At 38.3% G+C, this 16285-nt stretch overlaps 1 protein-coding gene across 1 annotated transcript in view; it reads left to right on the top strand.

Moving 5' to 3' along the window:
• Positions 1 to 16285, top strand: part of R3HDM1 (R3H domain containing 1) — a 140314-nt gene that overhangs the window by 118213 nt on the left and 5816 nt on the right. The window contains exons 20-22 of the mRNA XM_042782492.1: positions 6681 to 6784; positions 9079 to 9251; positions 15059 to 15203. Of these exons, the coding sequence (XP_042638426.1) occupies positions 6681 to 6784; positions 9079 to 9251; positions 15059 to 15203 (422 nt within the window). The remainder of the gene's footprint in view (positions 1 to 6680; positions 6785 to 9078; positions 9252 to 15058; positions 15204 to 16285) is intronic.

The raw sequence follows: 16285 nt of genomic DNA, 5'->3' as shown, positions 1-16285 counted from the left end.
ATTGTGGGGCTGGCACGGGATCGGGCAGTGTTTCATTCTGCTGTGCATGGGGTCGCTATGAGTCGGAAACGACTTGACGGCACTTAACAACAACAACAGTGTGACCAAGGGCACAGTCATTTTGAATCTTTGTAAGTGGCAACCATTTTAGATTTTAAAGTGATAGCGTTCTCATTCGGATTCCAGGGACCTACGAATAGGCTCTGTTTGCCAAGGTCAACAGGGACATACAAGAGGCCGACAACAGGAAAGGAAACAGGTGGTGAGTGTGTATAAGTGCTGCCCACTAGCAAATAGAGGAGCACAGTACCCTGCTTGCGTAGATAACATGCAAACAAAACAAAATAAAAATCATGGGTAAGTCACTTCAACATACAATCACCAATTAAATATAAACACAAACACGTCATAATGCCTCAGAGACAACAGACCATCACAGTCCACACAAAGAAGCAAGATAAAGGAGGAGAAACAAGGGACCAGGATTCAGACCCAAAACACATCCCTGAGGAAGACACAGCATTAGAACTCCCTGATAAGGAATTCAAAAGAATTATATTTAGGAATCTTCAACAAACTGAGAGACAGATCAAGGAAATCATAAAGAAAACCCTAGAAGAATTTCAAAAGACAATACAAGAACAAAATGACAAAATAAATGAACCATTAGAAATGATACAAAATCTACGCACAGAAATCCAGAAGATTAATACTAAATTTTCAGAAATAGGTAAGACATTGAATGGGCAAAGGAGCAGAATTGAATCAATGATTCAATCAGTTGATAGGGAGATTGAAGGTAAATACCTCAGTACTTCTTTGGAAAGGGAAAAATCAGAAAAAAAGATCAAAACAAAATAAAGAAAGCCTAAGAAGCCTAAGGTTCATGTGAGATACCATCAAAAGGAATAATCTATTTGTATTCAGAATTCCAGAACAGGAAGACACAAATAAAGAGAAAATTGTTAAAGATTTGTTGGAAGAAAATTTTCCTCATATGATGTAAAATGAGAATATACCCATTCAGGAAGTCCATGGAACCCCAAACAGGATAGACCCCAAATGAAAATCACCCAGACATATCATCAAACTTACCAAAACCAAAGACAAAGAAAGAATCATGAGAGCAGCACGGGAAAAACGAAAAGGTACCTACAAGAGACATCCAATAAGACTAAGCTCAGCTTTCTCGACAGAAACCATGCAGGCGAGACAACCATGGGATGGTATATATAAAACACTGAAAGAGAAAAATTTCCAACCCAGCAAAATTGTCCTTCAAATATGATGGTAAAATTAGGACATTTCCAGATAACCAGAAATTAAGGGAATTTGTTAAAACCAGACCAACCTTACAAGAAATGCTGAAGGGAGCCCTTTGGACAGACAAGCAACAACAGCCAACAACTGTCCATTAACACACATGATGATATAACCCAGAAACCAATCCTGCTATGGAAGTATCCAAAGTAGAGAAGTCTGTAAGATTGTAAACTGGGAACCAGAGATGTCAATTGACAAATGAGGACAACTACAAACCAAAAAGAGGGAAAGAAATCTGTCATTACAGAACTTCTAGATGGTAGGGAAGTCAAGACAACTACAAGGTAGAACACACTGTTCTAAACTTGGGAAGACTATAAATCACAGGGTAACCACAAAGAAAAATGATAAACCTTCACATGAAAATAAAAAAGAAGACCAGCATAAATATTCAGCAAATACTAAAACAATAGCATTGAAGGAAGTGATAATAGAAAATTAAAGGAACAAAGAAATTGACACCACAAAAAAAGCACATAACAAAAATGACAGCAACAAATTCATTTTTGCCAATAATTACATATCTGGTAAGGGACTTATCTCTAAGATACATAGCAAAAGAGTGGATGACCAAACTATGGTACATACACATAATGGAATACTATGCAGCACTAAAGAATAATGTGGAGTCTGCAAAACACCACATAATATGGATGAACTTGGAAGACATTATGCTGAGTGACATAAGTCAATCACAGAAGGACAAATACATATTTGTATTAGTTCGTTGTGGAACATCAAGAAAGGTTTATATATGGAGGGAAACTTTCTTTGTTGGTTGCCAGGGGTGGGTGGGTAGGGCAGGAAACACTGCCACAAAAAAAAAATGCATTGACCCATGTCACTAGTTTTGTGTATTTCCCTGTACATAAATTATATTTCAATAAAATGCATTTTTTAAAAAAATTGACAGAACACTAGTATATGTGGCAAGACTAATTTTTGATGCAGTGTCCCCTAATACCTTCAAAAGTTCTTTTTAAGGCTAGGGTTCATGTGGTCTGTTGGCACTATAGTAGTTCCATTAGTACTGTAAGTCAGGACTCTCTAGAACATATAAGGACTAAGTGGGTTAGTGTCCGTGATGTTTTATTTTCCTGTTCAAGGATAGAATATGAAATTCTTCAAGGACCAGCCCTGATTTTTTTTATATATATACTGTAAAAAAATCCCCTTTCTTTTTCTAGCCTGTCTTCCAAAGAAAAAATTTTTGATGTTACTACAAAAGTTTTTTTCCCCAATATATTATACAAATATTTGTATCTTTAAAATGAGAGTGGTATCTAAAAATTGATGCTTACACATTTCTTTTTTTAGTATGTCCTGGTTCTGCTTTTGTAGAAAGCAAATTAGGAGATTATTGAGCATAGAATGTTTAAGAAGTTTAAGAAGGTGGCTCATTGCCCAGTCTGTCCCTTGAAATGTCTGTATGTCTCTCGGGATGGATTAGTAGGAACCTGGAACTCAGTTTTATAATTCAGAAACTTAATTTTTATTCATTTACCTGAGGAGTAATCTAATGCTGGAAAACTGATCTGTACTAACTAAAACTAAAGCCCACTGCATGGTAAACTGGAATAGTACTTTGTTGCTTAGTAATAAGGAATGTATTATTCATCACAGTGAACTGAATTTTCTTGCCCCTATTGAGGATCCCCTGTTCTGATGCCTCAGAACTTGAATAAACTATTAGAATGTGCTAAGTGAACAAGATTAGAGTAAGGGACACTGCATGGTCCATGGGAGCTTTTACCCCAGTTAGAACAATGTCTTCAAAAAGCCTACCATTTGGTTGAAGGTGCCGTCCTGGCACAATGATTAATTGCATGGCTGCTAACCAAAAGGTTAGCAGTTTGAACCCACCTGGTAGCTCCAAGGGAGAAAGATATAACTGTCTGCTCCCATAAAGATTACAGTCAAGAAAATCCTAGGGGGCAGCTCTATCCTGTCACAAAGTGGTTGTTTTGAGACAAAATTTAACTCAGTGGCACCTAAAGACAGTGACCCTTTGGTGGAGAAACTTTGTCATCTCCTCAGTAGCAACACATTTGCAAATCATCTCTTTTTTCTTTTTCTTTTTATTGTGATTTGGGTGAAATTGGTTTTCTGTTAAACAGTTCATGCACATTTTGATTCATGACATTGGTTGCCATCTCTACAATAAAAGCGCTGTTCCCTCCTTCCTCCCTGTGTTACTGTTTACATTTGTCCGTCTTTCCTAACCCTTTCTGCCTTCTGAGCTTTACCCCTGGGCAAATGCTGCCCTTTTGATCTTGTATGGTTGGTTGTTCCAAGAAGTACATACCTTCCTGGTGTTATTGTTCACCTTATAGACTTGTCTCTTGTTTGGCTAATAGTTGAACCACGGGAGTGAATTTGTTCCAGTCTTGAAAATGTTTAAGGGCTATAGTCTCGTGGGTCCCACCAGTCTCTATCAGAACAGTAAGCCTGGTCCTTTTTATTATTTTATGTTTTGTTCCACATTTTTTTCTTCTACTCTATCCAAGACCTCATATTGTGATCCCTTTCAGAGGTTAGCAGTGGTAGCCAGGCATTGTTTAATTCTTCTGGTCTCAGGGTCATGGAGGCTGGGGTTCATGTGATCTATTAGTACTTTGGACTAATTATTTCTGTGTCTTTGCTTTTCTTCACTCTTCTTTTCTCCACACAGGGAGAAACCGATAGTTGCACCTTAGATGGCTGCTCACACAAGTAGTATGTAGAGCATTGTCTTGTGGACTGTGTTAACTTAATGTCCCTCAAGATTATGGTCCTGAGCCCCCAGACCCAGCAAACCATCTCTTAAACTATATTATTTCCACACGTAGCCAGTACTCTCATAATGTATTCTGATCATAAAATCTACAATTTCAGGAAGTACTATTTTTATATTTTGTCATATAGCCCAAAATCCATTTTTATGACATCCTTCCTATACATTCCTTTCTTTCCCCCTTTTATTGAACCACATTGAGTTATTGCTACTAAAAAAAAAAAAAAAGTAAACCTTCGTTGTCCACCTGGATTAGAGAATAGAGTTTTAACTTTTTATTATAGACTTTTTTTTGTTGTTTAATTTTTATTGTGATTTGGGTGAAACTTTACAGAGCAAATTCATCTTCCACTCAATAGTTCACATACTAAGTCTCATGACATTGACTATCATTTTCCACAGTGCAACAGCTCTCCTACCACTTCCTCCCCAGCGCCACCTCTTACCTGTGTCCTTCCCTCCCATGTACTCCAGCCTCCTGAGCTGTCTCCCTGTGCATACTCAGCCCTTCTATTCTCCCATGATTGATCTCTCCAAGGAGTATATCTACCTAATGTAAATGTTCAGTTCATGTGTCTGTCTTTTGTTTGGCTGGAAACAAAAGTTTCAAAAGTTACATGTATACTGAACCCCATGTACCTACTCATCATTTAGTTTCAATAATGACTAGCCTATTTTCATCTAAATCATCTAATTTCATCTAAACCTCTTCCTCTTCCCATGTTATTTTGAAATAAATTCTAGACATCATACTTTTTCATTTATGAATATTTCAGTATAGGTATCTCTGAAAGGTCTCTTAAAAAACCCACGAAACGATAATACCATTTTACATCTAAAAATACTTGACAGTAATTTTCTAATTTCATCAAATACCAGTTACTATTTGTAATCCCAGCTATCCTGCAAATACTGCATACGTTTTTGCACGTTTGTTTTACAGAATTTTCCATAGTCTAGATTTTACTAACTGCATCATCATGGTATCTTTTAACATATCCCCTGTTACTCTCTTTAATTTGATAGTTGGATCTAAAGTAATATTTTTAATGCAATTACATGAGATGCAAGTGCAAAATGTAGCTCAACATTTTTTTTTTCCTATTATCATTTTAATTTATTCTGGCAATTTCAGAGTAGACATTTTCTCATATTAAACACAATTTTTTTTAACATTTTATTTTTTAATTTAGTATATATTTAGGAAGTACTGCTTTTTTAAAAGAGCTTATTTACATACTACACAAAACATTGTTCCACCTCCTACTTTGGCGAGTAGCGACTAGGATCTTGAAAACTTGCAAGCTGCCATCTAGATGCAACGATGGTTCTCTCCTCATCCAGAGCAAAGAAGAATGAAGAAAACCAAAAATTCATGGAAGCAATTAGTCCTAGCAACTGGTACAGCATCCGATCTGCAACCTATATGACTATGAGTCCAGAACTAGATGGTGCCTGGCTACTACTGTCAACCACTTGGAAGGGGATCTATGTAGGGAGATCCCGGATAGAAAGGGAGAACAATGTGGAACAAAACTCAAAATCATTTGAAGAAAAAAAAAAGGTGGGGACCAGGTTTGCTGGTCCGATAGAGCCTGGTGGAACCACTGAGACTATGGCCTCTAGCTGCCCTTCAGGTCTGGAATTGAACCCACACCTGTGGCTTCCAGCCAAACAAAAGACAGGTATATGAGTTGAACATTTACCTGAGGTAGATAACACCCCTTGGAGAGAACAATCATAGGAGAAAGAAGGGCTGCTTACGCACAGGGAGACAGCTCAGGAGACAGGAGTGCATGGAGGGAGGGACACAGGGAAGAGGTAACTATCGGGAGGAAATAGAAGGGGAGCTGTTACATTGTGGTAAATTGTAGTCAAAGTCATGAGACAAAGGGTATGTGTGAACTGCTGTGTGGAAAGTGAATTTGTTCTGTAAATTTTCACCCAGATCACAATTAAAAAAAAATTAAAAAAATTAAAAAAGAGCTTACTTAGATAAAGAAAAAAGACTGATAATAGGGTTTTATATATAAATTAAAGGAGCCCTGCTGACACAGTGGTTAAAGCACTCAGCTGCTAACTGAAAGGTTAGCAGTTCAAACCCACCAGCCCCTCCATGATAGAAAGATACAGCAATCTGCTCCATATAGAGTATATATAGCCTTGGAAACCCTATGGGTCAGTTCTACTCTGTCTTATAGGATCACTATGAGTTGCAATCAACTTGACAGCAACAGATTTGAATTTTGATTTTGGTGTATATAAATTAGGGTTTCTGGTTACTTGGAATTCTCAGAAATTATAGTATCATTTTATGATTTTTAAACTGTTGTAAAAGAATTTACTAAACAGAGAAAACATTAGAAACATGACAAATTCCATATCAGAGTTTCAAAGACTAAGTGTTCAAAAGTATAGCCGTAACTTAATGGTTTCACAACAACTGCTGTTTATTTTTGTCCTTTATTTATAATTTGTCAAAATCATGTGGTTGCATTCAAATAACATTGTTGGATTGTTAAAGATTCTTTACATGATCTCCATCTCACTGTGCTGTGTTTCTTGCGTTTGATTTTCCCCACAGTTCATCAATAGGTTACTTGCAACATCCAGGAGCAGAACAAGTACAGTTTCCTCGAACTACTTCACCATGCAGTTCCCAACAGCTTCAAAGCCACCAGTGCACAGGTATGAGTAGATCACTGGGGGGAGGGGTGTGTGAGGCGATGGTTTGTTCATTTGAGAAAACTAGCTAAATTAAGTTCCTTAGCTATTTCTAGAAAAAAGATTTTCTACTTGTTCTATGCCAAGATATACCCAGGATATTTAGGGTGCCATACTAAATGAGAGTTAACATATTCAGGCCACCTCTTCCTTAATACTAGCATACCAGTGTCCTCACGTTCCTCCTTTGGGCTCTCCCTCCTATCCTGCCTCCTAAGTACTGATACACTGAAGTCCTATACTAGGTTCTCTCATTACTATTTAAGTTCTCCCGGGTGATCCAGCCACCCTTAAGGTTTCAACTACTGCTTTTTGCCAACACCTCCCAAGTCTTATTTCTGAGAGAAGACTATATATAGCCAACTGCCTACTGGACATCCATAGCCTGATATGTCAAAGACACATCAGACTCAATATTTCCTCTCACCTCTTCTTCTTGCCACCCTTACCTCACCTTCCAGGTAAGATACAAGTTTCAAAGTCATGATTTATCTCCCTCTCTTACATTATGTAGTCACTAATTCCTCAAACCTGATAACATTCTTTCCCCACTGTTGGTATTTTTGATCAGTTCTTTTCATATCTTATTTGTGGTAATCCCTTAAGTTACTAAGTTTATCCCATGTTTCTCCTGTCCTGGACTATCCTCCAATGCAGAGTTTCAAAAATTACTATCCTGAAACAGAAATCTAATCATGTCATTCCTCTGAATAAAAATTTGGATGGATTTCCTATCTGAACTCTCTAGCAAGCAAGCCTCCTATTTATACTTACATGCTCAAATCCTTCAGACTTTGTTTCCAGAACAATGCTTTTTCATGCCAAAAATACCTTTGTGCCTGGCCTTCTTTCTGCCTGGAGTCCCTATCCACCATCCTTCTTTGTTTTCCATAATCCTGCTTATCTTTAAAATTTGGCTCAAAAATTACCTTTTCTACAAAGGCTTCCCCAATCCTAGACAGAGTTTATAACTTTTATCTCTGCTTCTGTAATGCCTTATACAAACCTTTATCACAATACCATGTTTTAGTGTAATGATTTGTTGACAATAATTAGACTCCCGAAAAACAGATAATCAGTAAAAGATGATGGAATAAATGACTAATAGCGGCTGCATCCAAAGAGCTCTGGTGATGTAGTGGTTAAAGCATTTGACTGTTAACTGCAGAAAGTAAGTAGTTCGAACCCACCAGCTGCTCCACAGAACAAAGATGAGGTAGTCTGCTTCTGTAAAGATTTACAGCCTTGGAAACCTAGTGGGAGGTCACTATGAGTTGGAATCTACTCAGTGGCAGTGAGTTTTGGTTTTTTATTTAGCTGCATCCAGCACAGGCTGCTGTAGCTGAGGAGGACTTTTGAGATGCCGCTACGCCACCAGCCATTCAGTAGTTTGTCTAGCAAGTCGGATGGGTTCAATTTCTAGAGAGCTGTAAACTACCATTATGATTACTACAAACCATCATCCTAGAGGGAGAGGGCGTGGGATCCTGTTTACATAGATGTGGTTGATGGCAAACCTTTAGTTTGAAGTACATACCTGGTACTAGTAGTTCTGTAGCAGTAGTACACAAGAGAAGTTAATAAATAGTTCATTTATCTCCACTGTACACTGAGGAAAAAAGACCTGTACACCTAGCAGAGTGTTTTTACACAGATCTTCACTATAAAGTCAGCCAAAGAGATCATCCTATCCTCGTTTTTCAGATGAGAAAGCACAAATAAAAGAGGTTACATAGTTTTCTTAGTCATGGGACATTTCAGGGTCCTAAAATTGTGCCTTCTGACACCTTTGTCCCAAACTTTTTCCACTGCACAAAATTGATTCACTGATTGATTCTCTGTAATGATGATTTATATTGTCAATATTTGCTTAGAGTATTAATCTATCCCAGATTTTGTGTATTTATAATAATGCCTGTTGTAAAAATTTCTTTTTAAAAATTAAGCACTTCTGTTGATCGTATCACAGTTGTGCTCCTATCTGGTTAGGTTTTGGTTTTGTATGCTTTTCCAGAATTAACTAAAGGCATGATGGTTTTAGGATAAATGAAATGTTTTATGAGTATGAAGTCAATTTCAATGCCTTTGTTAAATGCACATAGCTTGCAGCAGGAAGCACTGAGGCTTGAATCTGTCTTACACACCTAATAGTAAAATATTGTTCAGAATTGTAAAATTTATTGCCATTATCTCTAGCGTTCAAAGGTATAAGCTATTTGCTTATACACTGATTGCTAAGTGTCCTGATTGTTTTTCAGCTGTGCCGCCTCCGCCACCTGGTGGAGGAATGGTGATGATGCAGCTCAATGTACCAAACAACCCACAGTCTCATGCCCACTCACCCCCGCAGTGGAAACAAAACAAATACTACTGTGATCACCAGAGAGGACCAAAGTGTGTGGAATTTAGCAGTGTGGACAATATTGTCCAGGTAAGATGCTTCTTTTTTGTTCATTATCATTTTGAAACTTGACAACGTTTTAGTTGGCAGCTAACTGAAAGGTTGGTGATTTGAACACAGCAGCTGCTCTGTGAGGAAAAAAGACCTGGCAATCTACCCTTGCAAAGATTACAGCCTAGGAAACCCTGTAGGGCAGTTCTACTCTGTCACATTGGATCACGATGAGTCAGAATCAACCCGACCGTACTCCACAATAACATTGAGATTGAACTATAAGGCTCAATCGCCACCTGTTAGGTTGTCATACTGTGGTGGCTTGCTTGTTGCTGTGATGCTGAAAGTTATGCCACTAACATTTCAAATACCAGTAGGATCTCCCATGGAGGGCAGGTTTTCGTGGAGCTGCCAGACTAAAGTAGACAAGAAAACTTGATGATCTAATTCTAAAACTTAGCCATGTAAACCTTATGGATCACAACGGAGCACTGTTTGATATAATGCTAGAAGATGAGCCCTCTAGCCTGGAAAGCACTTGAAATACGCAGTGACCACAGTGAACTGGAGCATACCGGTGGTTGTGAAGATGGCGCAGGACTGGGCAGCTCCCTGTTCTCTTGTGCATGAGGTGATCATGAGTCAGAGCCTGCTGGACAGCAGCTGATGACAAAAAGGCTCAACACTGAATCTGAAGTCTTCTCAAGCCGATGAATGAAGTTTTGAACATTCTCTGTATCCAGGGTATTGTTTCCCAGCTTCTGCATACCTAATAGTCTTAACTTTAAAAATCAGAAGATAAACTGCATCTAAAATTAGATCAAAAGAATCAAGCATTTAACCCACCTTTCCCATATGAACTTTAGTGCAACCAGATAGTTGATGAGGGAACATTCATCATAGAAAAAATCTAATTAATAAATGCCATACAGTGGTAGAATTAGAAAAATTCTGATTTTGTAGCCCTACTAAAACAATGGATCAAGGAAAAAATCATAGGCAGATGTTAAAAAACATTAGGTAAAATATTTATGGAAATTTTTTTTTTTTAATTTGTGATTTTGGTGAAAGTTTACAGAGCAAATTCACTTTCTATACAGCAGCTCACAGATACTTTGTCTCGTGACATGTTCTGCAATCTCCCACAATGGAACAGCTCTCTTCCCACTTCTTCCCCACACTTACCTCCTCCCTGTGTCCTTCCCTCCCATGTATGCCTACCCCCTGAGCTGTCTCCCTGTGCATACCCAGCCCTTCTGTTCTCCCATGATTGATCTCTCCAAGGAGTGTATCTGTCTAATGTAAATATTCAGCTCACATGCCTGTCTTTTGTTTGGCTGGAAGCCACAGAAGTGGGTTCAATTCCAGACCTGAAGGGCAGTTAGGGGCCATAGTCTCAGTGATTCCATCAGGCTATATCAGACCAGCAAACCTGGTCCCCCCTATTTTTTTTTCTCTCCAAATGATTTTGAGTTTTGTTCTACATTATTCTCCTTCTCTATCCAGGATCTCCTACATAGATCCCCTTCCAAGTGGTTGATAGTAGTAGCTGGGCACCATCTAGTGCTTCTGGTCTCATAGTCGTATAGGCTGCAGATCGGATGGTGTACCAGTCGCTAGGACTAATTGTTTCCATGAATTTTTGGTTTTCTTCATTCTTCTTTGTTCTGGACGAGGAGAGACCCATTGTTGCATCTCAACGGCCGCTTGCAAGCTTTTAAGATCCCAGTTGCTACTCACCAAAGTAGGATGTGGAACAGTGTTTTTGTGTAGTGTGTTATGCCAATTGAGCTTGAAGTCCCCTGCAACCATGATCCCAAGCCCACAGGTCCAGCTACTGCTCCCTCTGGGTAACTGGCTGTGGCCAAGAAGTGACTACAACTTTGTCCCTTGTCAGTTCTACTATATACCTGGTAATTCTTACAGAACATACAAATACACTTAATAGAAAAATTGTCTGCCAACCCTTTACATGGCCATGGGTTGCTGACCTGCCCCCTGCACTAACATACCTGATCATTTAGCCTGTGCACCCCTCTACCTACCAGTAAAACAATGTTTGCCTTCACTGACAAAGCAGTATTGTATGTGCATAAGGGTTCATCTTTGTTGTCTGTACCTCCCATGCACGTCTCTCTCTGCCTTTCTCTTCACCACTACCACCATGTTGATCACTCACATTTGGTACATTGCCCTTCCCTTCACCCAAATCAATACTTGTCTCTACCTGTCTAGTAGTGTTCCCTCCCTTCCTACTCCTGGTAACCAACAAAGAAAATTTCTTTCCATATATAAACCTTTCCTTGACTTTTTACAATAATGGACTAATACAACATATGTCCTTCTATGATTGGCTTATTTCACTCAGCATAATGTCCTCCAAGTTCATCCACGTTATATGGTGTTTTCCAGAGTCTAACTCTTTAGGGTTGCATATAGTATTCCACTGTGTGTATGTACCATAGTTTGTTTATCCATTCTTCTGTTGATGGGCACCTAGGTTGTTTCCATCTTTTTGTTATTATAAATAGTGCTGTGATGAACATGGGTGTGCATATATCTGTTCTTGTCCTGGCTCTCATTTCTTTAGGATATATACCTAGTAATGGATTGGCTGGGTCAAAAGGTATTTCTAATTCCAACTTTTTAAGGAATCGCCATACTGCTTTCCACAGTGGTTGTATCATTTGACAGTCCCACCAGTAATGTATGAGAATCCCAATCTCTCTACATCCTCGCCAGCATTTGTTATTTTCTGTCTTATTGAACTTTGCTACTAATGCTGGGGCAAGATGGTATCTCGTTGTTTTGATTTGCATCTCTCTAATGGCTCATGGTCGAGAACATTTCTTCATGTGTTTGTTGGCTGCCTGAATATCCTCTTTGGTGAAGTGTCTATTCATGGCTCTGCCCAGGTTTATGGGAAATTTTTAAGTGAATCGATTAGGGAGACAACTTTAAACCCACTGATCAATTTCACATCACTAAAAGTGGGGCCTCCAAACATTACCTGCTTCCTAGTGTGGTGTAGAAAGAAGCACATCACTTTTGAAATACTCTTGTGAGAAAATTGAACCTGAACCTAATCAGACTGCTAAGCCTGGCTGCTAATTTACTGGAAATAGAGGAAGAAAAAGAGTAAGTTATCTTTGGATATTTTACTAAAGAAATTGTCCCCATTTCTTTAACAATTAAATGGCATTTTGAAATGGGGTCTGGGACTATTATGAATTATGGAAGACTTAAGAGAGAGAACAGTCAGACACAAGGTATGGATCTTGTTTGGAATATTGAAGAGTCAAAAGATATTTTGAGCAAAAGGGAGATATATAAATATGTTCATTTTATTAGTATGATATTGTAGTTATGTTACAAACAGTTCTTATCTATTAGAAGTATTTGTATACTGAAATACAAGTGTGATGGTATGATATCTGAGATTTAAATCTTCGGCAAAAAGAAAGCAGCGGGCAGGGAGAATTACAGTTGAAGCTGGATTATGGGTACGTGGAAGTTCATTTTACTCTTTTCATATATATATGCTTGAGATTTTAAAATTTGAATTAAAAAGTTAACTTTTTTTAAAAAGATAAAGTATTTTAATGCATATGATAAAGTTATAGCAGAATAAAAGGAGCAAAGATCATTTATAGGTAATTCACAAACGATAAATGGCCAGTTGTCATTAAGCAGATGAAAATATAAAAATAGTTTTGTCCATATAATTGGGAAAATTTAGGAAGCTAATAATTTACATGTTGGCAGCACTATCCACTGATAGCTTTTTTGTGCATTCTTAGTATCCATTGGTAGTATAAATTGACACAACTCATTGTGGAGTACGGTTTGATAACATTGTTCAAAATGTAGAAGGCACAAAACCTTTGATCCATAAATGCCCCCTACATATTTATCCAGTAACAATCATGGAACAAGTGTACAAAAAGAGGTGTAGTGGGATATTTCTTGCTTCCCTGTTATAACATTGAAAAACTGGAAGCAGCCTTGACATTCATCCGTAGATATAAAGAATAAGCTACACCTGCTATCCAAAAGGTGGTTTCTCGATACCTCTGTCCACTAAAAGGCACCAAGGCTCCTAGGAGAAATGACTGTTGCCAGGATTGGGGCAGGGAAAGTACAAGATAAGCCGGCAACATTTTGCTGTGCCATAAGTAAGGCATGCTGGAAGAATGATGGGGACATGTCAAGGGATACAAGATTAGGTTTGGAGGCTTAGGCATTGAAATAATGATAAAAATGACTGGTAATCCATAGAATAAAATAAGAATCCATGAGTCAATATACCTATTCCTCACTTATTGACTATCTTACTATCCGCCATTTTACATTTACATCAAAAAATCTGTCTGACCATTTTGAGCATTAACAAGGAGCCAAGATGAGATGAGGAGGAGGAGGGTGAGGTTTGTGAGAGGAAGCAAGGCCATTGGTGGTTCATATTACTTGGGTCAGGCAGAGGAGTTGTGTCAGGCAAAGGAGCTAGGCCAGCCCCTAGATGAGCACAGAGCGTGTGAGCAGCTCGTGGGAGGCAAAGGCGGCCAGCCCACAAGGAAGCAATGGGAGCTGGGGCCTCAGGAGTCAGGCAGGGGCTCAGAAGTCTCATCTTCCAAAGAGGTCTTTTTGCCACCTCTGCAGCCTTGACCAGGTCCCAGTGACCCAGGCTTACCTAATGCTGAGTCCCATCTCCAGGGCCAGTGGAGGCAAGGCGTAGAGGTCCACACGGTATGGTCAGGTGATGGTGGGACCCTGCTGTTCTGGAAACAGCATACAACCCCCAACCACCGCCACCACCCTCAACCCTCATGGCCTCTGCAGTGGTGAGGAAGGCATGGTGGATCCCTCTTCTCCACATATATACAGAGATGCACTGGGGCACACAAGAGGCAGTGAGTGACAGCTGAAGGGAACTCCCTTCCTGAAGACAGGGCATAGCCAACTCTCATGTCAGTTTTCACATAAAGACCTGGTCTCTGGAGCTGAACCATGTCAATAAATGAAGAGATTGCACCTACTCTTCACTTGACTATCTCGTTATCTGACATTTCACATTTGCAAGCATAGTAAAAAAAAAAAAAAAAAAAAAGTATTCAGCTATTGTGGACATTAATGTACGTCTGGTAGTAACGAATGCTAAAGTTGTGAGGTGAGCGTAATATTGGCTATGATGCCTAAGGTTATGTGTCAACTTGTTTGGGACTTAATTGTCAGTGGTTTGGCAATTACATGATTTGACAGTTATGTCATAATGTGGTCCTGCTCCATTTCCATATAATGCTGATTTTTGCATGACAACCAGGTCTTTGGAAGCTAGCCATGTTGATAAGTGTGGAGTGGGTGTGTAGAGGAAGACAGAGGAGAAAGCAGATGTGATAAGATGTTAACATTGGGAATGCTTTGTACTATTTTGTAACTATTCTCTAAGGATGAAATTGTTGAAATATAAAATTTAAATATAATTTAAACATTTCACATTTTAAAAAACGAGTGAGATAGATGATAGATGTACATATTCTCTCATGGAAAAAATATCCATAATATTATTATAACATACAAAAAGCAAATTAAAAAAAAATAGAGTGTATAGTCAGTCTATTCCCATTCTTTTAAAAATGTATTTATAAATGCACATGTATAGAAATAGTCTGTTACCAGAGTTTATCTTTGGAAGTTGGAGATGATATATTTTTATAATGTTTTAACTTTTTTATAATAAGTACATATTTGTAATCAGGAAGAATAAAAAGTTTTTATCCAAAAGGAAATTTTCAAAAAGGCTGCCTAAAATGCTGACTCATTTTCTTGATGTATTGTAATTGCAGCACAGCCCTCAACTCAGTAGCCCCATTATTTCACCAGCTCAGTCGCCAGCACCAGCTCAGCTGTCCACCCTGAAAGCTGTACGTCCCTCTGGACCACCATTTTCCATAATGCCCCAATTTTCTAGATCTTTTGTCCCTGGGCAAGGTAAGTGTGCATGAAACTAGTCACTGCCTCACAGCATTTGAAGACATTCATTCCCACTTTGTGCTACTACCTGTCAGTTTCCCATCACGTTTTAACCTCTTCCAAACCCACTGCTATCAAGTCAATTCTGACACATAACAACCATACAGGACAGAGTAGAACTGTTTTATAGGGTTTCCAAGGCCATAAATCTTTACAGAAGTAGACCTCATCTTTCTCCTGGAGAGTAGGAGTGGATTCAAACTGCAAACCTTTTGGTTCAAACTGCCAATATTTTAACCACTCTGCCTCCAGAGCTCCTTTCACCTTTATCAAGTATATATATATTCATTACAACATACTTTTTCAACTTTAATGTTTCATCACTAGGACTCTAATTTTTTTTGTGAAACTGGTCCTTGTAAACACTAGAAACAGTTTGACTATAAAGAAGCTTTATTTTGAGATGAGATCCACAGCTAACTAGAGATGGAAAATCTTATTTTCATAGAAAATGATCTGAAATTTATCAAGTCTTTCAACAATTACTTAAATAATAGAATTAAAATGGTTTTAACTTACTATTCTTAAAATCCATTCCTCTATTAGTAATATATAATCTATATTCTATATTTCTAATTTCTATATTAGAACAACATACATCAAGAGTTTATTCAAAAAACATTTATTAAGAGCATATTGTGACCCTGATTACAAAGGTAAGGCAAAGTCCTCACCCGCACCAGCCCTCAGTCTAGTTGGAGGAAGAGACGTAAGGGGATAGATATAAAATAATATAGAAACCATTAATTTTATATCCTGGAATTTATCCTAAGGATAATATGCACAAAATTTTGTGTATAGAAGAGTTTGTCCTATAACTAAAGAATTACAAAACAATCTAAATGTCCATCAGTTAAATTATGGTATATCCACATAAGGAATACTATGCAGCTATCTGTAAGTCATGTTTTAAAGGATCATTAAGAGAGGTAGTAATTCACAACATGTTGAGTGATTTTTGTTGTTGTTGTTGTTGTTATGTGCCGTCGAGTCAAACCCGACTCATAGCGACCCCTCCTTGGGTTTCCGAGGCAGTATCA

This window comes from Orycteropus afer, unplaced genomic scaffold (assembly GCF_000298275.1).
Source record: "Orycteropus afer afer isolate SDZICR_OR568_19922 unplaced genomic scaffold, OryAfe1.0 scaffold00342, whole genome shotgun sequence".
Lineage (NCBI taxonomy): Eukaryota > Metazoa > Chordata > Mammalia > Tubulidentata > Orycteropodidae > Orycteropus > Orycteropus afer.
The sequence above is the reverse complement of the archived record's forward strand: the minus strand, read 5'-3'. Positions and strand labels throughout refer to the sequence as shown.